The 24,411-nt window shown below is 40.8% G+C and overlaps 1 protein-coding gene across 1 annotated transcript in view; it reads right to left on the bottom strand.

Annotated features, from left to right (window-relative positions):
* Positions 1-24,411, bottom strand: part of NDUFA10 (NADH:ubiquinone oxidoreductase subunit A10) — a 41,746-nt gene that overhangs the window by 5,790 nt on the left and 11,545 nt on the right. The window contains exons 7-9 of the mRNA XM_030454245.1: positions 22,600-22,654; positions 16,730-16,815; positions 8,171-8,279 (exon numbers count right to left, since the gene is read on the bottom strand). Of these exons, the coding sequence (XP_030310105.1) occupies positions 8,171-8,279; positions 16,730-16,815; positions 22,600-22,654 (250 nt within the window). The remainder of the gene's footprint in view (positions 1-8,170; positions 8,280-16,729; positions 16,816-22,599; positions 22,655-24,411) is intronic.

Raw genomic sequence — 24,411 nt, 5'->3', positions numbered from 1 at the left:
GCTAAATGAGATCTATAAATAGCATGTTTTGAACAGCACTGATCAAAGAGCACTTAAAAACAGAGTCATTACTCTGCAAGCATGGGCTCATTCATCAATATCCAAACCTTTTCATTTAGTGGCTGTTTATAACAAGCATAATAATAGCACCTTCCATCACTGCTATTAGCAAAGATTCTTGTTTTTTCCAGTACAAATCCTGACTTCTAGAAGTTTGCTGTCCATGTTTGCTGTTGGCACACAGCTAAAATCTACCTAAAATATGGTGGTACTGTGCTGATAGTTGGACTTGATGATCTTAAAGGTCTCTTCCAAGCTTAGCAATTCTATGACTCTGTACTATGTAGCTTCATTTATGGGCTGTATTCTGGAAGGGTTGGTTCCTACATTGCAGAGGGAAGGTGGTATACTAGCCCCCAACACATACCAAGGTGTCTTTGGTTTTGTTTCTGAACAATTGGTATAGATGTATGTTTACAGCACAACTCAGGACATTTTTACACAAACAAAATTCTTAACACTGCTAACATTCATTATATTCATCAACAGTAACCAAAGGCTTTACTGAACGTTGCCCTACTCAACTCACCAAAAATACAGCAAGACAGTAGAAATCCTTTGGAAAGAGAAGTGTTCATAAGAAGGACACAGCATATTACTTAAAGCTGAAGTATTTTTTATTTCAAACAATGTAATTGAGCTTAAGGGGGAAGGTGGTTTTGCAAAAATTAATGTGCCTTGCAATTCAAACAACTACAAACACTGTAAATAATCTTATTTCTCTAGTTTTGCTTTTGCAGGACAGCCAAGAATAAATAAGCAACAGGGTAATGCTAAATAATTTGTTGCAGCTCTTTTCCAAAGTGCCTGTTTGCCCTACTGACAACTCTGCATAGTGGTCAAATATCTAACTTTAGTTTTTTCTCAACATTGAATATGTTGGAAATGAGTTATCCACTACAGAGTGCAAACCTACCACATAAAAAGCCAAGTAACTATATCCAAGCCAAATAAAGTGTTTAACTGTAGACTTGCTTTTCTAACTGGACAGGTAAAATGCCAAAAGCTTCATTCAACAGCTTTCCTTACGTTACCTGAAGTAGCAGCAGCTCTGAGAAATGCCAGTTCTACATGAAAGAGATCAAAGGCACTTAACAGCATGAAAATACTATCAGGAAACAAGGAAAACAGCATCCTAATGCCATCCCAACCAAAACTGAACCATCACACCTGTAGTTAAACACCTCAGACTGACCCTGTTTCACAGTTCAGTACCCCAGAGATGTTACCCCTAAGAAGCTGGAGTGAAGAAGGGAAAGCCAGAAACAGATCCAAGTAACACTACAGAATCACAAAAGCCTTTTCCTGATCTACAGCATGATTTTCAGTGTAAGATACCAAAATGAAATGATCCTCTGAGGGTTGGATTATTTTTTTTTAATTTTTTTAAAGTTTCCTAGGAGATGTAGAAGAGTGGAGTGGGAACAGTTCACTTGCAACTTTCCTTCACTCCTTCACTTAATCTGTAACAAAAGATCTTTTCTTCCCAGATATTACTTTTTTGTTGATTTTTGGTCTGTTTAGGTTTTTTAATAGGTGACTTATCCTGGGGACCACATTCTTACATAGGTGTGGGATTGAGAGGGCTTTGGTAGAGGGAGGGTATGCTTCCACAGAAGATCAGTACTTTCTTTCCTAGCATCAGTGACAGAGTAAAGTTTGAAATGGATCATTTTAATGCCAGTGGGATTTACTTTTTGATTTACATATGTACTCAGTGACTGGGAAAACATGGTTTGTCAATCTCAAATGAAACAGATGACCAAGATTTGAGATAGTCCTGGAATCTTTCACATCTCTTCCCTTCCCATAACTGGGATAGATATCCAGGCCAAATACCCATGATATTTTCCAAGAGAAACAGGGTAGAGAAGATACACATTTCTAAAACAGAAGAGGGGCTGAGCAAGCATATCATGGTCTCTCTGTAAATGCAAGATTGGCAAGAGTGGAGACTGGGAGATAAGCAGATCACATGCCTATTCCCACCAGGTACTCTTCCTAAACAGCTTTGTGAATTCTAGGTTTTACTTGCTCTTCTGGCCCTTCTGGTTTTACCAACATTTAGCAGGGCAACATCTGGTTACTTTAGAAATATTTTTGCAGAGATAAAGTAGAAAAAACACTTAAATTAAGCCTTTCCTATTTAATTGTGTGTCTGGTTTTATTCCTTCCTGGACTCAAGAGCAGACAGGGTTGGGCATTACAGCTGTCAAACACCTTCATTAAAATAAGAATTAGGGAGACCTTGATCCTAAAAAAAAAAAAAAATAAATTAAAACTTCATCAAGCCAAGAAAAATGGCAGAAGAAAGGAAACAGAAGTTTGTATCCAAGACAGCTGCTGTGGTAACAATCACAAAAATGGAACACAAAGATATTCTGACCTCCTTACTTCTGCAAAGGCAAGAGTACTATGGAGTATAGTTCATGGCTCAGATAAGGTTTATTGCAGCAGTTGTACTCTATAGGTACACATGGGTCATAACCTCTGGGCATAAAAGTAGGATTGGTCAAAGGGGTTTTTTTTTTGAATCCTGTAGCTTTTCTTGTAACCCAAAATGTGCATCTGAAGGCCAAGATGTTGGGGACCTCACCATGCAGCATTACCACGTTAAAGCTCAATGTGCCATTTTGATGCAAACACTCTCTGTCAGGTATGTGGACCTGGACTTCCTGAAAGCTCAAGCATTCCTTTTGTAGTGCAGGGTACTTTAAGGGCACCTTAAAGGACATCTTCAGCACCTTGCAAACAGCTGCCAACAAGGGTCTGCACTTCACATGCAACCTGAGCCACGTGAAACTTGGAGGAAATCTTCTCCTAATATTCTCCCTTTGGGGCTAGTTATGATCTTCACATTTTAAACACATGTTCTTACAATACTCTTGGGGTTTTTTGGGTTGTGAGGCTGACAGTTGACTAATGTTGCAGGCTCATCTTCCCATCACTCAAAAGCTGGCTGCGTTACATCTGTTTCCCTGCAACTACCAAGGTAGGCATCCCACACTTGAGGATTTCCCACTCCTGAGGTTGAATCATTACAAAAAAGGGAGAAATAAAGAGCCTGTGAGAAAAGCATGGGGTTCTCCTCCTTGTCTCCAATCTGTTGCTGCTTCTTCACTGCTGATGCCTGAGACTGCAGGGAAGGAACTACCTGCTGCACACTCCCAGGTCCTCAGGCAGCAGTGGGGAAGATGAGGAACAGGATTCAAAGATGCAGCTTCACAAGGCAATTGAGTTGGTGCAGCTGCTGTAGAAAGGCAACCATCCCACCCCAGTCACAACTTTCCTTTCCCCAGAAGCCCCCAGAAAGCAGTTAAGTTTTGCAACCTAGCCTAAGAATAATTAGGAATAAAAATTAAACAAAAAACCAACCAAACCGAACAAACAAAAAACAAAACCAAAAAAGACACAGTTACAGAAGCCAGGCTGCACCTTGTAGCAGCAACAAGGTCTTTGACTAGATCAAGTTTTCCTTGCCTCACGGTCAGCATTCCAGAAGCAATAGAGAAGAAGTGGGGGAAAAGAAAGCAAGACCCTTCTGTTATCTTTCAGTGACATATTTATTTGCTTTCTTGATGAGTTAAATGTTAGGCAGAAAAATCTGAGACACTCGATTTGTCTCTGCTTAATATGGAGCTGACTGACAAGGATGGACAAAGCCAAGTCAATACTTCTGCCAAATCAGCCCCTACTTTCCTCACGTGGTGAGCATGGCACACATGCACAGTTTAGCTCACAGCAGAAAATGACATCACATAATTAGATGGTTCAAAGGAGGACAATGAGAACCATCAAGGAAGGAGCCAAGGGATGGAGCCTGAAGTGTGCCAGGATCAGCAAACAGCTAGTATTATGTGGGGAAAAGCACTAAGATAAAGAAAGGAAGTCTGTGACTCACTATTTCAAGACAAGACCAAAAGGACACTTCAGATTGAAAGGTGATAACTAAAACTGATCTAAGGAAGCCTTACCCACAGGCACTCACTGGAGATGGAAGTCATATTGGGATAAGAAGCGTCTTTGAAGGTAGTTCAAGAGCATGGAATAAATTCTTCAAAGAATTCATCACACACTGTCTGCTTCAAGGGTAAGGTACACATCCCTGCCTGCCTTTTTTCCAATTGTGCAAGTTAGGCTAACAAAAGATACGTTTTGATACAGGATTTGCTTTAGTACAAAAGGAACTTCTAGGTACTTAGGGCTGTCTTGTCTGAAGAAGAATCTATGTGCACAAGTGTTTGGTCATTTTCTTTAATATCCACAGCAGCACATACACTTAAAGAATCCCAGCAAACTATAGAAAGGAGAGGACACTCCTCCCACTGCACAACCTTGCTCCTTTCCCCAAGAAAGGATAGGGACAAAATATAAATAAATCCTAGAGTGTGAGATGCAAGCAACAGTTTTTAGCCACATACTAGGGAAAATAGCCCATTTCTCCTTTGTGATTTCTTAAGACTTGAGTCACAGACATTGAGGTAAGCTGATGGCACAAGAAAGGAAACCAGGTTTAAGCCATTTTACTTTCACCTGTTTTAGTGAAGGAATTCTCCACTACAATGCCTAAGAGACTGCCAGCAAACACTGGACTCCAGGCTGTGGTACACCTTGTGATAAGGAAACCTACTTTTTTGTATTTGTATTTTTTTTGTATTTTTAAGCACTAAGTTTGTATAAATGAACTATTGATCACTTCCTTATGATCTGCAGTGAATCGTAAGATTGCAAAGTCTATTTAAAGTTATCCAACTTTATTTTTGAAGGTAAAGATGTAGGTGATGACTTGAATGTGACAGCTGCATTTTATGTAAAGAAAGAGCATGCACATAAAAAAGCCTTTTTTCACCACCCCTAGGAGATTCAGCAGGACTTGCCAACAGCATTCAGGGGTGTGAAGTATGTAAGTACATTATTTAAGTACACAGATTTCATTAAACAGAACCATTTGTTTTCATCTTCTCTGCAAACACATCTGTCTAAGTGCTCCAGCTTCTCAGGGTACACAGAGTGTGGAGCATTATCCGTGGGGATTGTGCACGGTTGGAATAAAGAAGGGAGATACAACAGTTGTTAAGGGAGGGAGAAAAATATAGTCAAGTCTTTACTAGTCTGACAGTTCCTAAAATGTTGCTTCACTTAAGGATGAACATGCTTATCTGCAGAACCTGGCTAAAAGGTTACTTTTCCCTTGCCAGACAAGCATTTTCAGAAGTTTATGAATGCCTTTGTGGAATGACTGAACCCCACCAGATGACTTTCTGGTAAGAGAAGGATGCAGAAAGTCACTTCCTCATATGTGAAAAGAACACTTACAAAAGAAATTTAGAGGATATACATAAAAAACAAGATTCTAGTATTCAGAGCTGTATGTGGCTACCTCATTATTTTGTGGAAAGGCACATGTACTGAATTCTTGGACTCTGAAGAGCATTTCCTCCTCCACCTCCTTCTCAGTTGCTTCTCACTAATGAATATTTTGAACAAAAAACAGCTTCTGCCTGGAATTTGCAAATCCCTGAAAGCCACCATCATTAGACAGCATGAATTGTGTGCAAGTAACTCTGAAAAGCACAGCAGTTAGCTGCCTATTGGTATGATCAAGGACTTATGACTGGTTATGGAACTGCTGAGGAAAAAATCCCCTACGCAAATCATTGTATTTATGTGGTAAACTTCATTACACAAACTTTAAAAGTACGTATTTCCCACAAGGAAAAGTTCAAGTTCTGTAATTATCCCATAATTAAGTCTTTACTTAAAAGTCATGTGAGCCTAAAATCTTTATCTGTCTTCAAGTGCAACGGTGGCAGCACAGCTGCAGCCATCCCTGCGCACACTCAGGAATGGCAAAGGTTTACAGTTCCCTCTCCTTTGAGGCAGCAACCTCAGAACCAAGACTTGTCTCAAAGTTAGCTGTTTTTTCTGCCTGCAGTGGCTGCTTTCATGCTGGATGGCCTCTGACCATAAGCCTTGCCTTACAAAGCAGTTCACACTTTCATTTGGTAAACAAAGCTGAAGGGGAAAACATAAGATCTTCAAATTTGCAACACCAAGAACTTAATTCCTAGAACATAAAGCAATGGGTGGGGCCAGCTTTGTGCTTCCCTTCCCAGTAGCTTATGGGAAGTAGGAAAACACAGCATCTTTTTGCATTGTGCACCATCCCTACAGACTCTCCCCATCCCCGAAGGATTGCAAGCATTTAAGCGTTCAGAAGAGAGAAAACGAGTAGCTTGGTGTTGCTTAAATTTGACAGAATGTTTCATGAAATGTACAACTCCTCCTTCTTCCAAAGGACGTTATCACTTTTCCACATACTTTCCTGAATCAGGGCCTGAAAGCATGTCTGCAGAAGGGAGATAATACTTTGGCAATGGACTTTTTTGCACTGACAGTGCTCAGCTTCTGCTGTCAACTGGCATCGAGCAGAGCAATCCAAGAGCCCAGCTTTCCTTCCCAGGTCTGCATATTCCTATTCCTAAGCATCCCTTTGCTACATCTGCAAGGCAAGCCATAATTTCTCCTGGAAGTCAGCTATTTGATGAGCCAGGGTGTTCTCAGTTTCTTGCCAACATAAAGAGGAATGTGCTGTTGTACAGTTGAGGAAAAAAAAAAGGCTTTCAGAAGTATTACCCCTGGTTCTTAGTACACAGCACTGAGGTCAGATCTAGCTGTGTGTCAGGCAGCCTCAGTAATTCCCAGCTCCACTGCAAAGTGACATTCCAGCCAAAAAACCTATCATGTTTGGGAAGAAAGGCACCCACAGTACAGATGGATGTTGCATGCTGGCGACAAGGCACGCAGCAGATCCTACTGAAATATGTGCTGCACAAGCACAGACATCTCTTGGAATGAAAGACTCCAAAAAACTTTAAAGTTTTGGACTTAATGTGATACCAAGAAGCACAAAATTCTGCTAGAAACTTCTCAAATGTACCAGGGAGTTTTCAAACCCATTAGATAACTTCAAGGGGTATCAAGATGCTTTCTGCTGCTTTAACCTTTAGCTTTAACCCCTTTTCCAAGCTGGAAAGGCTACATCTCAAATGAGGTAGAATAGCGTGCAGCCAAGAGTCTCTCCACTGCACAGTTAGCTGAGGAGGCACAAATTACGTTGAATAGTCACAGGGACTTGTGAGCCCACTATTCCACAGCAAAACACAATGGTAGTCCACAAACCTGTATCTTACATCTTAATTTCAGCAGAGATCATCTACTAACAAGAACAGAAAAATGATAGTGTTTTGACTAGGCAGATCATGGTTGATAGCAATTTATATAGATCTTCTTTACTTGTCTTTAGTGATACGTTGAAAAAACACACAGTGGCAGGGAAGACTGTGACAACCAAACTTGAAAATACATCACCTGCAAATCTCATTTTTCTAATCAGTATTAATTGTCATCAGTTCCACAACTTCTCTAATGAGAGTTTACAATACCTGGGCCTTAGAAGAACACTGCATGGTGCCAGAGGACCCCATACCAGCTAAATAACCATAAGCAATAGGGCAAAGTGCTAAGGGAACTGGAAGCTGTTGTCTTCAGAATCAGAGAGGCAAGCAGCTAATTAAAACCTTGTGTGGGAGCCTGCATGAGGTGCAAGAGTGCTGGGCCACAACAGGCTTTGGATATGTGCCCACGTACAGAAACAGTATTTAAAGCAACAACAGTTTTGAAAGGCAATGTAACATTCATACCTCCTCAGCCTACTCCAGAAAAAACACTCCCTCCCTCTGTGTTTTATAAGCTGTCTTCTTTATAGAAGTCTTGTTTGACTCAAAGGATTATTTTAGATTTCAGAGGTCAGATACTAATCAGGAGAGGAGAAACAAAAGCCAAATTAAACCCACTTATCCTTTAGTCTACATCTAAAGATCAAAAAAGAAAATCAGCTTACAAAACAAACCATTTGCTTCATTATTCCTCTTGTGGGCAAGCAAGGCCTCAAAAAAGGTGGGGATCTGGGCAAAATCCAGAAGGTACTCTTAGAAATGTGTGTTCCTGTGCATAAGATGGACGTGCAGGCTGTGCCCAGGACAGTCATGGACACACTTGCATCTGTGTAGGGATGGTTGCCTGGGTATCACAGAACTGTATTACTCACCGATCGATACTCATAATAGATTTTATCATACTCAATGCCTCCGATTGTGATTTCTGGAATGAAACGAGGGATGGCTTGAGGATCCAGCACTCCACTTTTGTCCTGAACACTGAGGGGAAAGACAGAATGAAAGAAAAGGAAAAGGAGCAGTTAGTCTACACCCTGTCCAAAAGGCAGCAACAACAATTCCAAATTTGTCCCAGTGTTAAAGAACTGCTTTACTGTTAAATAATACTTCCACAGGTTTGGGCTGTTCTCCAGTTATGATGTATATATAATTCTTCTCCTCACACAGCTCACTCACTGTGTTCCTTTCCCTTGCTTCCAGCTTGTTCCTGTTCCAACTTCTCCCTGCTTCTCCACTCCCGCCCCCAGGTTTCTCCTCCCTGGAGATGCTGTGTCATTCCTGGGAGCCTTCTCCACAAGGCACTCAGAGCTTTTGCTTTCTTCTACTAGCAAGGTAAACCCGGTGGTGTTACTGAATCCCACCCACTATCTTGCTATACCAGCTTCATTTACTCACATCCTGTTCAATTAGCTTTCACAACTAAACCCTCACAAGGATTTAAAGTAAGGTTGCTGCTCTTCCTTAAACTCCCAGCCTAAAAGAACTGACACTGAAGCAATCACAGGGCTTGGAAGCAGGCAATGCCTCTAGCATCGGGATCCACCAAAAATCCACTTGGCACAGCACCAGTGCTTCCCAACAACCCAAATTAAAAATGTCTGAGAAACTGCTAGAAAGCCACCTTCACTATGCGGGTGTTGTACACAGTCCAACAGTGCCACCTACATGTGTTGGGGGAAAAGTACACCCATCTGCAAGGGGTGGCGACCAAATTTAAGTTCAACACTTGAAACTCTGTAAATTGTGTTGTTTTCAATGAACTGCATTTCATTATGAGTATTCACACACGCATAAAGCATATGCCCTAAGTGAAGTTAACTATCTTTAAGGAATTCATTTTTTTCCCCATATCACAAATTTTGGAACTTTATCTCACAGCAATGAACAGTTTCTCAACAAGTAAATTACTAACACATCCTAACATGCACTGTAAATTATCCTACTACAGACAAATCGGTATGAAAATTCAGTAATCTAGTAAAAGCTGTAATGGGAGAAGGTGCCCATTTAAAGACCAGGATGAACACTGAAAATGCTTCTAATAAACTACTATGGCATCTATCTTCACATACATTACATTTGTACTTTACATGCTGGAAGACAGGAAAACAAGCCCTGCTTTGCCTCCTCAACAACAAAGCATGAGCTCTTCTCATAACATGCTAACACCAGCCCCTCCTGTGGGCCACTCCTAAGCCTTCCCACTCCAGGACAGCTTGGAATAATGGAGCTGGGATGGAGAGCTTGCCCAAAACAGGGACTCGATGATGCAACTGGTTTTCTTTCTGAATCCCAACATACTTGAGGAAGAGGACCTCGGCACCTGCCAAGTCTCCTCTCTTGGGGTTCTGCTGGGAAGGAATCAGCTCAAACACCCACTGCTAATTAACCTGAAACTAAAATAAACAGACTCCGGCAGAAAGCACCTCTGCATTCCCTAAGTACAATCCATCCTGCAGCCACACTTGTAATTGGTACTGGCACTGTGAGCTTTAATCTGCATTTTCATTGTGCAGAGACAGCAAACTGAGAATTTTGATTTGAAGAGGACCACGTGCAGGCAATGTTTAAAGACCCTGCTGAGCTCAGGCTTAACAGCAGAGGTTGTGGAAGATCCTCTCATCTATCGGTGGATAAACAGTATCAGTCTTTTCTTCCCTCAGAAATGAGAGAGAGTCTGCTCCCTGCCAAGTAGCAGCAGATGTTTTGGACCTTACTAGTCTGCAGGAGAAAGCAGATAAAATATATTCAGGCATATATGAAGTATAACTTCACAAGCACAAATTAAGTCTAATAGTCAACCAGTTTATGGTTAATCTATTCCTTCAGTGAATCTCAGCCAAATGGCAATTGTAGAGGACAACTCCCAGGCACAGCTTATTTCAGTTAGTGGCCAAGACAAAAAACCTGCTGCTCTTCACACTTCTTTGCTCTCACAACCACTGCCTCCAAAACAAACCATTGCCCAACAAAAAAAACGCAAACCTAATGCTACCAAAGATGGCTGCTCCAGCTTCAACTCTGCTCTGTACATGAAGAAACTGCTTTGAATACTAAAAGCACCACATAGATACCTGCCACAACAATGTTTTTAAACCACAAAACCATATTCACTTGCCAGAACTAATTCACTGCTCAGCATGAAGCATTTAAAAGCACCTTTTATGTTTCCTTATTTTTTTCTCTCTTCCCCAGCACAAAATTATCAGGATTTATTATTTTTCTGGTACTTAATCATATTTTCTTGAAGCAGCTTTTATCATTCTTAGCTTCTCAAAGCATATTTTACCTGCCCATAAGGTTCTGTGACATTTCAAACTCACCTGAGAGTACGTAAGTGACTGTGTGATCCTAACACTCTTAAGAAAATTAGATTTTAGCTCACCATGGTTGCAACCATCCATAATCCTATTAGCAAGGGTTCTTCCCATTGCTGCTACACAGGAATCACACTCCTAAGTACACTGCAGCAATGGGTAGCTCACCTTTTCTTCATAAACACATACTACACATGTACTTCATACCATCTCCAGCAAGACAGGCATGAGCAGGCCCTGAGGAATCAAGACCAACACATTCCTGCCTCTTCCCAGAGGATGAAGTCCTGCTTCCATTACAAGCAGTTTACAAGAAGGAGCTTACAAATTTTCCATGGAACCTGCAGAAAAGTCGTGACACCCAAGCAACTTAGTGCCTTTTTTTCCCCACCTACATATAAACAAAGGTCCAAGATTGCCTGCAACAATAATACATTAGCAAATTAATTGAAATGAATTGAATATGACTTTCTGAAGTTGCAAGGTAGGGTGAAGGAAGTAGACTGTTGGGGAAAAAACCCAAAACAACCAGTCAATCAAACAAAAAACCTAGTTAGCATAGCCTAAGCCATGGTTTCTCAACCGGTGACATTGGCACAGCCACAAAAACTGAAATGACAACACACAGTATTAGAAATCCACAGTTCCTACCTAAGAGCATTCACTGGCCTAAGAGGCTTAGATCCAGCAACACAGCAGCATATCAAGTTAAATTCTGAGCTTAAACATGGAAGTAACTTGAAACAGCAGGTGAATCCCACTGGAAAACGAAAGATTTTCTCACACACCTTGAAGCCAGCTTCTCATGGATCAGCTACTGTGCTTCAGGTTTGCATCTGAGTGAGTGGGTGGCATTCATTCTTCTGTTCTTCACACCCTTATGACCTTAGCCAGGGCTCCTCAAACCCTGCCTCCTGAGGTTGGCTACCTTGTCTCTGGGCAGAGTACAACACATGGGAGTGCTGAGCCCGTGAGCATGTGATATGCTCATGGTTTTGGCCATGCTTGTGAGAGAAGGGGAAAGGAGAAATGCTCCTGACTCATGCCATGGGCACACAGAGCTGGGTGGAAGAGATGGTTCCTGCATCCAGCTCCTACCTTACTGACCTTCTCTGCTCCTGTACTCATTCAATAGGCACAAAGGACAACCAGAGGCTGTGTTTCCCTCACGTGTCTTTCCATGCCTGTCATTTTTACCCTTGCCTGTCATTTCTTGCCCATTTTTTCCAGAATTTAGCAAAGGTAGGGCAATGACATACAGACCTCCTTCTGCCAAAGGGTCTCAGACTCCACCACCTGGTAAGGCAGATTACAATCATGGAATCATGAAGGCTGGAAAGGGTCTCTAAGATCATCACATCCAACCATCACCCAAACACCACCATGCCAATTAAACTGTGTTCTGAAGTGCCACATCTACAAGTCCTTTGAACTTGTAGATTAACTCCAAGGATGGTGACCCATCACTACGCTGGGCAGCCTGTGCCAGGGCCTGACACCACTTTCATTAAAAAATTGTTCCCAACATCCAATCTAAACCTCCTCAGCTGCAACTTGAGACCATTTTCTCTTGTTCTGTCACTTGTTCCTTGGGAGACTGACCACCCCTCACTCCAACCTGTTTTCAGGGAGTTGAAGAGAGACAACTGAGGGTCTCAGTCTCCTTTTCTCCAGGCTGCTTTTAAGACCTGTGCTCCAGACCTTTGCTCAGCTTCACTGCCCTTCTCTGAACATGCTCTTCCATGTTCTCCTTGTCATGGGGACTCAAAACTGATCCCAAGATTTTAGGTGCAGTCTCACCAGGGCCAAGTTACAGGGACAGGTTTCCTTAAATAAGCAGAAGGCCACGTCCAACATGAACCACGGCCACTCCTTGGTGAACAAACATCATGAACACCAAGGAGGAAAAAAGAGCTTTCCAAGAAAGGCAGGTGTGCAAAAGGTGTAACAGCAGTTCTTCAAATGTATAAAAAGCCACTGCAAAGAGGAAATTACAAAGAACTGTTTCAAATTAAGCAAGAGAGAAGTCAGGTGCTGAAGGAAGCAGTTTTTAAAAGTGTCAGAAGTTTTACAATGAATGGTTTATGAGATTTTTGGAGTTTCCATGACAACAAGTTTCAAAACCAAGTCTAATATACCTCTTGTAAGCACTTCAAGTCCTGCTATTTGAAACCAGACAAGACAGATAAAGATGGACACTGCTTCCCTTTGTTAAGTGAAACAGTGCTGAAGGGTCTCTCTTCCCTCATTCACTCCCGTGCTTCCTTGTTGCAATGTTTTGTTTAACCAGAGCAAAATGTATAGCAAGGAAATTGGGCTGAGATCTGGGGTGAGCAAAAGCTCCAAGAAGCTTAACAAATGTTAAGAAAATTTAGAAATTACTAGTTAAAGCACATACAAGGTCCTTCAATAATAACCTCAAAAGAGACACATCTGATGAGCTACCAAATGCAATACTGGAGAATTTCCTACATGGGGTTTGTGGCACACTAGTAGTTATTAATGAAGAGAAAAAGATGAGAGTGGCAGACTATTTCATGAGAGGTTGTTTCCAAATGGAAAAAGATTCCCTTTTCATTAAGGTACACCAAATTCCAATACCTATCCCTTTTTTATTATTATTAAATAAGCGGTGACTTAAAAGCTGAAAATTTGCCCATACAAAATATGCTGTGCTACAGCAAATTTTGACTAAGCTGTCAGGATGTCACATGTTAACTGTGGACCTGTCTAATGACAAAAGCCAAAAGCAGTAAGCTGCTCCACCAGCTGGCAAAGTAGCAGAGGCAATGTTACACAAAATCCAGCCCTTCATTCCAAAACATTATTTATTTTGCAAGTCATGCAGAGAGTGAAACAATTTCACTGGGAAGGACACAGAAAAACATGCTTGAGAGAGTACAGATGAACTCAAGACACTTCAAAATGCCAGAATGGTTTCTTCTGGAGAAAGTGCTTGGTGAGGAAGGACATCCCTCTGTGAGATCCCTCCAGCTTGCATATACAAACATATACATTTTTAACCTTTTACCAAGACTTGCCTCAGTCTCACAACCACACAATTCTCTATTAGGGCAAAGGAGAGAGTATGCTAGGGCAAGACAGGGAGATAAAAGATATCATTAGGCAACTGATTTTATATGGGTGTGGGCTCAATGTTTTTATTAGCTTACTTATTTGCATTACACCAAAGTAGTTAGAGGCCCAGCTGGGTTTTCTGTGTGATAGACCCCTAAATCCCTGCAGGATTAGGACAGCAATTCCCTGCCTCCCACTGCACTGTCACTCAGTCTCCCAGGCAGCATCAGATCTGAAACTGCCCAAATCGGGACGAGTGGGCTGCCCAAAGGGCTGGGGGGGCAGCAAAGGAAGCAATTGCAGATGGAAAGACAAATACCTGCTGCAGCCTTCCAGAAACACCCACGAGAGGGCAGCATGTGCCAGCACATAAAACAGGCAGCCCACTAGGAACGTGCTTAAGAGCTCTTTTGAAAAGGAAAAATTAATGTAGGCATGGGACACATGCAAATCTGCAGAAGGCTGGGGGACCACAAACTCTTTTCTACTTGGGCATTGGAAAAAGTGAGAAAAACATCAGCTTTAATGATCATGAACTAGCAGCTGAGTTTGGCATTTAAGGTACTGAGATACAATTCCAGCACAGAGGACATGCAGCAGTCTCCTTGCAGTGTTTGGTCAGTCCTGAACCATTGCCTTCTCCAGCACTGGGCCTGACATGTTTTCACAAGCAAAGCTTGTGCAAGCTGTGACAAGGGACTCATGCATGTCTGCACTTCTGGAGTTAAAGATTATCTCCCAACCCACACATTTTTATAAGAAAAGGTAAAATTAAAGCTAAAGGTAAAGTTAAAGGTAAAGTTAAGGTAAAGGTAAAGGTGCTCTACCTGAGCTGCCCAGCATACTGCCCACTATTTCCACAGTCAGCTGAGCAAGGCATGGGCACAGAACTGGTCCAGGATCTGTTGCTACACATTTAGTCCAATACCCCAGCACCAAATGAAGACTCAAAGCAAACCCTGACACATTCATCAGACATTCAAATAAAAACGCTATCTTGACAATGGCATTCTGAAGGCAAGGGGAAAACAGCAGAAGTCCAAGCATAAGCACATTTAAGATATTAAAACAGCCACATGCTGCCAGGAAAAGAAATAACTTATTATCTACAATTACTAGAGCCCTATAGAGGAAACCTCTCACTCTCCCACAGGACTCAATGAAAAATTGAGTGCTTAACAATGCAATTTACTCTCCTCTACAGCTGTGAAGCAGAATTTTCATACAGTATCTTAATACACTGCTCTTTAACTGAATGCTTTCCTTTAACTCCTCCTACACTCTGCAATTAATAATCCTTTCTTAATACCCATACTAGTGTGAAGCTATAAAAAAAGCAAACAGTATTTTCTCTATAAAAGGAAACCTGATTTTGATAGCTTTGCAGGGTCTAAGTCACCAGGTGCTATTGTTTAATTACTATTCAAAGAAACCTCTTGCAAACTTAAAAGAGCACCTGAATCACAACCTGTTTCTCTTAGACTGAATAAGAGCAGTGTTGGGTGCTGTCTATCATCACTCCTTCATAAAAAACATTACACCTCTAATGTCAGGAAGAATTTGAAGTAACAGCACTAAGAAGTAAAAGGAAAAGAGTATTCAGAAGCCTGCAACAAAGCTTAACTTACTGCTCCCAATGCCTGTCACAACAGACAGAAATTCAGAGGCAGACAATGGAATTTTTAAAATCCCTGTGTTTCTACAAGCCTGTGAGATAAACAGAAATTACTATGAAAAGAATATCATTCTTACTGTTGTTTTAAAAATGTAGTAACAATATTACACTTGCTATCTGCTACCTTTCTAAAGATGAAGTTCTAATAAAACAGAAAACCCTTCTCACTTGAGTGCAAGGTTACCTCTATTAGTAGTCTTTCAAGTGTAGATGTGCTCTTTATACAGGATTATCCAAAGAATATTTTGTTCATCAGCATGACTTCAGAGTGGCACTCTGTTTGTAACCAAGGGGTAGAAGTGTAGCTCTGATCTCACTTCTCTACAAACACATCCATGGTTTTGGCCCTGGAGTTCAGAGGGCCACCCCTCCTTTCTGCTCTGCTCTGGAGATACTGGCAGCCTCACCAGTAGCACTCCACAGCTGAACTGGAGGACAGATAATTATGGAGTGACTTGCAAAGAATGATGACCAAACCTTGATCCTATTCAGCAAGGCACTTTCCCCTAGCTGAGTCTGATCTCTTCACATCCAACTAGACAGACAAGGATCTTTCACCAAAAAATATCCAAATGGAAACCAAACCAAACCAAAACTCCACAACACTCAAACTGCTGTAATTTACAATCTCCCTTGTTAATGTGGAGAATGAACAGCTGAACTGCAATACTTTATTCCATGAATTAGGACTGTTTACTGGGAGTCAGGGTTAGGAGGAAGAAGAATTACTGAGCTGTCACCCAAATTTGCTTTATTCCTTTTTCTCCCCTAAACTCTGTTCAGCCAGCTTCTTGACTGATGGAAAGGTATGTAAAAAGCTGACAGCATAAGAAATTAGTAATGATTTAGAAATAGGAAAAAAACAAACTAAGCCAATCTAAACAACACCAGATACATAGTTTGCTAAAAGGTTGCTCTGTCAACAAGCTTTGTTGAAGGATGTCATGCTGCCAGGGCAGCAGAGACATCACCATGCCAAGTGCACAAATGCTGTTTTAAAATTAAAGGCTTTGCGATCACCCAGGAACAGGAAAGCTCAAAGAAAAAAAAAAAATCCTAAGGGTTTCAGCACTTAGGAAATGCATGGAGAGTTCTTATGCTTCATTATTGGAATGGGATCTATTTTTCTGGAGTCTCTAATCGATGAGCAGCAGCAGCAAAATGCCACACCATGTTATAGTGCCAAGCATCAAAAGCCTGGCATCACCACTGACTTCAGATTAAAAAAACCAAAAAACAAACAACCAAATAAACAAGTCAGAGTGCAAATATAAACATACCTTTATAAATTCAAAGTTTTAACCATTTTCCCTGAGATCTGATGCCAAGCAATGTTCAGTGACTGAAGTCATCATACTTACTAAAGTCTCAACTGATGGAAAGAAACATCATCCTGCTCCAGCCATGGCCCCTTGTCAAACTTCAGGTATTCAATGTCTTCAATTATCTGGAATCAGAACATAAAAATCACACTAAGAGGTGATCTGATCAGAATATCCAAAAAGCAATGAACACACCCCCCAGATCAATAATCAAAAACATTATTAAACAAGTCATCCAGCAGAAAGGCTCCACTGCTAACGCTGTACTAACACTGCAGATGTTGAGAGCTCATGCACCTCCCAGCCACCTTTCTGGAGGTTGTGGTCCTGCTGTAAGCTCTGGGCAGACACACAGGGGCCAGCTCCTAGGTTCCTGCTGTTTTCAGCCTTGGCAAACAGAGGATGGCAGGGAATAAAATGGCTGAGAAGTGCCTTGTTTCCAAATTCTTACCTGACACAAGACATTCTTCCTCAATATGCTGTTGGAGTTGAAAGGAAGCAAAGAAGGTACAACCCCACATTTAAGGTAGAGTGAAGAGGAAACAGAAATAAGTCTAAATGTCAGAGAATTGTCATGGTTGGAAAAAACCTCTAAGATCACCCAGTTTAATCACCTACCCAGAAAAACACACCATGCCCCCTAGAGCATGTCCTGAAGTGCCAGATCTACACATTTTCTGGATACCTCTAGGGATGGTGTCTCCACTTCCTCCCTGGGCAGCCCATTCCAATGCCTGACTACTCCTTCAGTAGAAAAGTTCTTCCTAGTGTCAGTCTAAACCTCCCCTTGTGCAACTTCAGGGCATTCCCTCTAGTCCTATCATTATTTACTTGGAGAAGAGGTTCCCTTTGGAAGGTGTTTTCTTGGGAAGAAGAGAATTTAACCCCCTTTTTTTCAACCCAAACCCATCGTGCTATATAGGAAGCACATTTGTTTTTCAGAAAGACTCCAGGGCATACCAACTGAGGCAGAGGTGTAATTGTTTCTTGGTGTTGCTGTGCATGTTTCATGTGGCAGAAACCAAGGAGTGTTTCAAGCTGGGAAACTCAAATATACCTGAAACAGCTGCACTGATGGAAGCCCAAAGCCTCACAATTTCAGTCACCAAGAGCCACCCATGCATGCACAGACCCCCAGCAGAAAGGAAAGGTAAAACTCACAGCTCAGCACCCAGAACCATTCAAACAAAAACACCAGCTCAGCAAATCATTTCCCCACTATGCCCAAACGTATCATTCCCAGATTTGAGATTCATCTACAGCCTGATCCCACCAGAAAACAGAACTTTGCTGGTCCACTGGGTAATTGCTTAACACAAGCCTGAGGTTATCACACACAACTGATTAGATCTGAAGGAAAACTGAACCAGTGTCAGAAGGATGCACTTAAGGTGCAGGATGAGGTGGTGAGAGTACCCTGAAGCAACTTGAGAAGGTGTGAATGCTGGAGCTCCAAATATCACTTTTCAGAGGCCTTTTCCAGAAGAAAAAGATAAAGCTATGAGGTCAGTACCCAAATCCTGATGATGTACTGACAGGTAAGCAGATGCCATTAGTAAAGTGAGTGATAGAACAATAAGTGAAAAATGCTTCTGTTCTTTACTGTACATTAAATCCACTATAATTATACCCTGTGATCACAGCAAATGCTAAACCCCATCTATTACCACATAAAAGGCAATAACAAAGTGCTATTACAAAATAATTTCAACTATAAAGGTCCATTCAATTACTATTACTATGTTTTCATGTTATGAAATAATGACTTACAGATATGATCCCACACTTATTTTTCTCAAGACATTTATATTTAAGACTAATGCTGCTGATAAAGACTCAAAAAATAAGGTTGACTTGACATCAAAGCTTTATGCAAATTTAGATGTTCTTCAACCATTTTTAATGTCTTACAAAGAGGCAAACAGGGCAAGGCAGATACTGTAGCTGAGAACTCAGGGAACCTACTTTTCCCATACAGAAAAAAGCCAAGGACATATCCTCCTGTTGATGGAAAGATGTTTCAATCTTCAAAAAACACAACAGAAAAACTGCACCACAAACACTCAGAAGAGTTTTCAAAATTCTTCCAATCAAATTGCTGTAAAATAACTCCCCAATAAAAAAGCTTTGGAAACTCCCCACTATGGCTGGTATCACAACTAACAGGAGTCAGTCAAAAGGGCTAAGAATATGTTGTAGAGAAAAATAATTCTGGATCCAAATTAGTTTTTGCACACTCCTATCATTGTACCAGAGGACACAGCTCCCACAGCTTGCTGACAATGGTATCAGCCTCCCAACCAGGCTACAAGAACATTTTCTTAATTTATGAGGAATACCCTGGCACGCCCCAAGAATTTAGCAGCAAATGAATGATTTAACCTGCTCGTAGCACAACTTGTAGTAACATCCAGGAGAGATCAAGTCTTAATATATTGCAGAGCATAGCAGGATTTAGAAAAAACTGTTTCAGTAATGAGACCTCTTTCCCTAATCATTGCAACTAACCCAACACAAACAGCTTACAATTTTTAAGCTTGTTTCATGGTGATCTGGTGAGTGCTGATGCTGGTGGAGCTGGGAGATCATTTCTAAGTTGTGTATATCTGCTATGAGAGTGAATCAAAAGTCAAAATTAAATTAAATTAAATTACAAGGTCATAAAAAAATTAAGTCACATTAGCAAATCATCTGTGAACTTAAGCTAGCCAACAGTTAAAACATTGCTATCACCAGGCTACATCTGTGTAAACGAACACCCTACAAGCCAAAGCCAAATCCCTCCTGCTAACCCTTATTTCCAAATGTCAACTATTTCATTCCAAAGGTAAACTGAAGGGGAAAAAAACCATTGTTATTCTTTGAAGTGGAAAGAGCAGCCATCTCTACAGCTAACAACTAAAATGAAAATCATACTGTTGTGTACCTTGAATTCAAAACAATAATCCTTTAGTCCAGATTTGTCCAACCAAATTAGGAACTGCCTCAGTCCATACTGATAACCCCACAAGATTGCTGAGCTTGGCAGACTACCTACTTGAGCAATAAGAGCTTTAGATTGCCTTTAAACCCTGATTTAAAGGATTAAAATAAAATCTCCAGCAGTGGGTTTTACTACAAAAACAAAACAAAACAAAAAAAAATACCAACAAAAAACAATTAGGGAGGAAACAAACTGCTTTACTCTGACCACTTCAGGATATGCTCAGAGAGAATGGGGAGAAAACAAGCAAATAACACAAACACACCCCACCTCCATCCACCCCACTTTCTCTTGTTGCTTCTTCCAAAAGCCTGTGGCTACATTCTTGAAACATTAGGGTTCTCAAAACCTACCTTTCTTTTATGTTATCTGGAAAAAACTAACTACAATCACTCACAATGACACTGTGCTTTTATTCACTAGGCACTCACAAGACTGAAAATTCCAGCATTCAAGAGCTACTTGGCAACAGTAATTTCAGGCCTAAGACAAAATGTGAAGGTTTACCCTCCTCAGTATTTTTTTTTCCATTTCTGAAAATGATACAGAATGATTTGTGTCAAAATTGTCAGCTGGTGAAGGTCACAGGTCTGCTTAAATAGAGCCAATCTGAGAACAAAGGGAAAGGCCTTTGGTTATTTTGAAGCTTCCAAACCCTCCTCAGTTTCACAGATTTCAGAAATTTTGCACTACTCCAAATGTAAGCAGTTGCTTTGAAGCGCAGTTTGACGATTAAATGCTATTTATCTGCTGTCACATTGAAGCCACCATCCTTTTTTGTGAGTATAAACTCAAACTGCCTCAACAAATGCAGTGATTAGTGTTGCTAGCCTCTGCATGAGCCTCCAGAAATCCAGCCACAAGAGGGTAGGACCCAAAATAACACAACTATATTCTCATAAAGTGAACTAAAAAATGCACAAGCAACACAGCTAATGGGGGTTAAATTTTTAGGACCATGAAAGTCCTTACCAATATTATCTGCTTCACAAGGCTTTTGCATGGGAACACAAGGCGCAGGCTGATAAGGTGCACAACACCAATGAAAATACACACTTTGTTCCTCCAGAAAAAGTCATATTTAAGAGAGGAGATATGACTGCAGACTTCAGCTCAGACAGATTCAACCTCAATTCTAACAGTGGGAACAAAACTCAAGGATCCAGGGGTTTTCCAGTCTCTTGCTCTCGGCAATTATTTATTTAAAAAAACAAAACAAAAACAAAAAACCTGCCCAGTTTTATAGCTGACCATGACATTACATGGTGAGGAATATACCTCTGGTCAGTTTGGATCATAAGTCCTTGCTGTGTCCCTTTCCAAACCTCTGCACATCCCCAGCCTAGAGGCAGGGGGAAAGTAAGAAACAGAGAGATAGCAAAACACTGCTCAGAAATAGCTAAAAGACTGGTGCACTATCAATACTTTTGGTCAAATCTAAACCACAGCACTATATGCACTCTTGCAAAGAAAATTAACTCGATCCCAGCCAAACCCAGTCCATCAGCCAGTAAGAGTACTAACAGGCAGTCTCCTGCAACATTCAGAAATGTTCAAGTATGCTTTTTGGGTTTTTTTAAGAACTCCACAAAAGCTATAAGCATCATGAAACCTCTGCTATTATTTCCAAGGTTGATGGGCCTAAGGTTTTTGAGTTAAGCACTATCTTGGAGGCTTAGCTAGGAAAGGCTCTAAGACATGTTCCATGTCACGATGGATGAGGGACAGCATCTCAGTGAGAGGGACAGCTGCTACCTGACAAACATCACACACAGTGTGGGTGGCTGGAGGGGTGCTGGTACACTGAAACAAACTTGTCTTCCTTTTGCATCTGATTTGGGAAGCCTGTGTCACTTCCCTTAACTTCTCCCCTTTCCTTAAGTAGTTAAGTTTTTAATCTCAAACCAAGTAATCACCCTGCTACTTCTCTGTTTCCAGCTGACTTCAGAATAAATCGCATGCTGCTCTGCAAAGGTCTGGACCTATTTTCTAAAGCAAAAATCAATATGACCAGCCACACACTGCTTTTCATCACTAAGAGAGGAAAGGAGAGGACTAAGTGGACTCCAGAGGATAAAAACGTTAAAATCAGCAAGACACATCATATCTGAAAAGGTATTTTTAGTGCAGCCAAGATCTATACTACTATACCAAATTAAAGTGAGCTTTGAGGTATTCACTGTGTAGCTTTCATCCCTAGAACTGAAACTGCCCCACTACAAACCTGTCCAGAATTACAAAAAGCTCATTGCTCTTTTCAGCAGGGAAAATCAGCTGCAAAGAAAAGTTAACAATTGGGAACCAAAAGGTTCACTAATAACCCGCTCCATGAGCAACAATTTTTGCTGCAATAAAGCAAATATATTACACCTACTCCAAAAAAAACCCACAGTGGAGTAGGAAGAAGTAATCTCATGTTAATTCTGTCACAACTTACCTTGTGGTCGTGTCATTGATTCCCAAACCAAGCTATGCAGAGCCTTCCACCACCCCACCAGCCACTTACAACAGGGCTGCTGACTGGACAGTCGGTGCACAACCCATCTGGGTCTCAGGGAATGCTGTTTCCACCCTCCCTTACAAGATTTGCTTAGGAAAACAAACTACATTTTGAAAAACCTGGCAGAAGGTACATCAGACAGAAGGTACCAGGAAAATGATTAGTAATAGTCTATAGGAAGCTCTGCTTGCTCAGTCAGCTGGCTACCCTGGAATGAGAATGGGACTTCACTCTCCTGACAAAACACTCATTCATCAAAATACTCAGTACAGACTCAGCCCAGATACTTGTCATAGCAACAAACACTATATTCATTAATTAGTTGACAAGTTTATCTAGAAAAATGTGTTCTCTTCACATTTCAGTCTTGGAAGTTAAAAAACAAACAAAAAGAAAACCAAAGCAATAAATGCAGCAAACTCTTACCTTCTCCACATCCTCTGCCTCAGTTGCTGAGTACTGCAGAACTTCACTGGTCTCACTGCAAGGAAAAAAAAATAATTGCCCTGATACAAGTGCTCTACCCACTTTTCTTCCTGCTCCAAAAAGAAGCAGAAATGAAGTTAAAAGGCACAGAACCAGAATCATTACAATTTTTAGAATGCTTACAGGGTTCTTTCGGTAGAATTTCTATTAGAGCTGTTGCTTCTTTCCTGGTAGAAAATTGGTTTTTAAAGGGCAAAAGGCCTGTGGTATCTACATTGTTTACATTTTAAAAAATCATTTTTAAAAACCCACCTATGAACTTGTTACCACTTCACTAGTGTCGATACTTGTCCCAATTACAACTGCCCAATCTATCTGAAGCCAAGTGAAATTTTCAACCAGTCTAATCCAAAACTTCTGTAGAGCTTCCTTTTTACAAGTACAATAATATTTGTGGGTAATTTTTAGGGAAAGAAAACATTCTTTAATCATTATTTGCTATGAAGTTAACTCAACCAAAATAACACAGGTAGCAGAACCTGTAATAGAAAATTAAAATTATAAAAAAACAGGTAATAGCTTCTTGGTTATATGATTTTCTTACTCATACAGCAGCCTTCATAGAAAAGTCACTTGCAGAGCTGGACCACGACAAGAGTTCCTATTTGAACATGTTTCATGACTACATACACCCGAGTAACAGCTGCTCCCCAAACTCTTGTGCATGCACTGGAAAACCCTTTAGCTAACAAAAAGGGGGAGAGAAAATAAAATGGAAGCCCAGTGAGCATGGTGGATGAAACAGCAGACAGAAAAGCTGAAGGGCATGAAGAAGAATTTGTGTACTTTTTGCTTAACACAACCACTTGTGAATTTAATCCTGATGAATGCTGGCAATCAAAATTGCTCTGAGCAGCCACCTTATCAAACTGATAAATGCAGCAGTTCAAACTAGGCCTAGGTCTACATTAACAGTGGTCAGTCAAAAGAGCTCTGGTAAAGAAGTTCATTTATAAAATGCCTTTTATTCCTACAAACCCCCGAACTCTTACAGTCAGTCATTCAACTGGTGGCCCTGGTAGGGGAACTCCTTAAAGACTTTTGTCTCACATGACTCTTCAATCAAGAAAGAAAATAAATGGCCTCCTTTCAAAGGGAGCTGCTGTGACAGTACAGGGCACACACATCTTCAGTATTTACTGCTGGTAGTCAAAGGGAGAGGTCAGACTTCACTAAAGTCTCATCCTGGCAATTGCATTAACAATGCAGATGAAATCACTTGATACTCTGAAGATTATGGGGACTTTCATTAGGAGAAAACAGCTGCTCCATGAAAGCAGTATTGGCTATGGAAAAGAACATTAGCAACCTTAGGGCTTTGGTCCAGGAAAAAAAAAATCAAAACCAAAAGCTGTCTGCTTCAAATTATGAAGTAGTACCTGCCACAGCACTGCTCACAAATCACTAGCAAAAGACATTCATAAATAAACATGTTAGACTAGAAAGAACACAGCAGTTTTAAGCTAGCCAAATATCTACTCTAAAACACACCACTTCAAGCAGCATCATATTGCTCCAATTAAATGGAACAAGGTAAAAGGAATTTTGCTAAGTAACAAATTAGACAGTTTTCCTGCTGCATTTCAACAGAAGGAACAAATGTTATCTCAAACATGAGTATGCAGGAGTTTGAATACCAGTTTGTAACAACTCTTTTTAGCCTGTCTGAATCAGGTTTTGGTTACCCTCAAGAGTCAGGGAATCAAATACTTCTTAGTTTGCCTAGACTAACAGCCAGGCATGAATTCACTG

Source organism: Calypte anna, chromosome 7 (assembly GCF_003957555.1).
Source record: "Calypte anna isolate BGI_N300 chromosome 7, bCalAnn1_v1.p, whole genome shotgun sequence".
NCBI lineage: Eukaryota > Metazoa > Chordata > Aves > Apodiformes > Trochilidae > Calypte > Calypte anna.
This window is presented reverse-complemented; position numbering and strand designations above follow the sequence as displayed.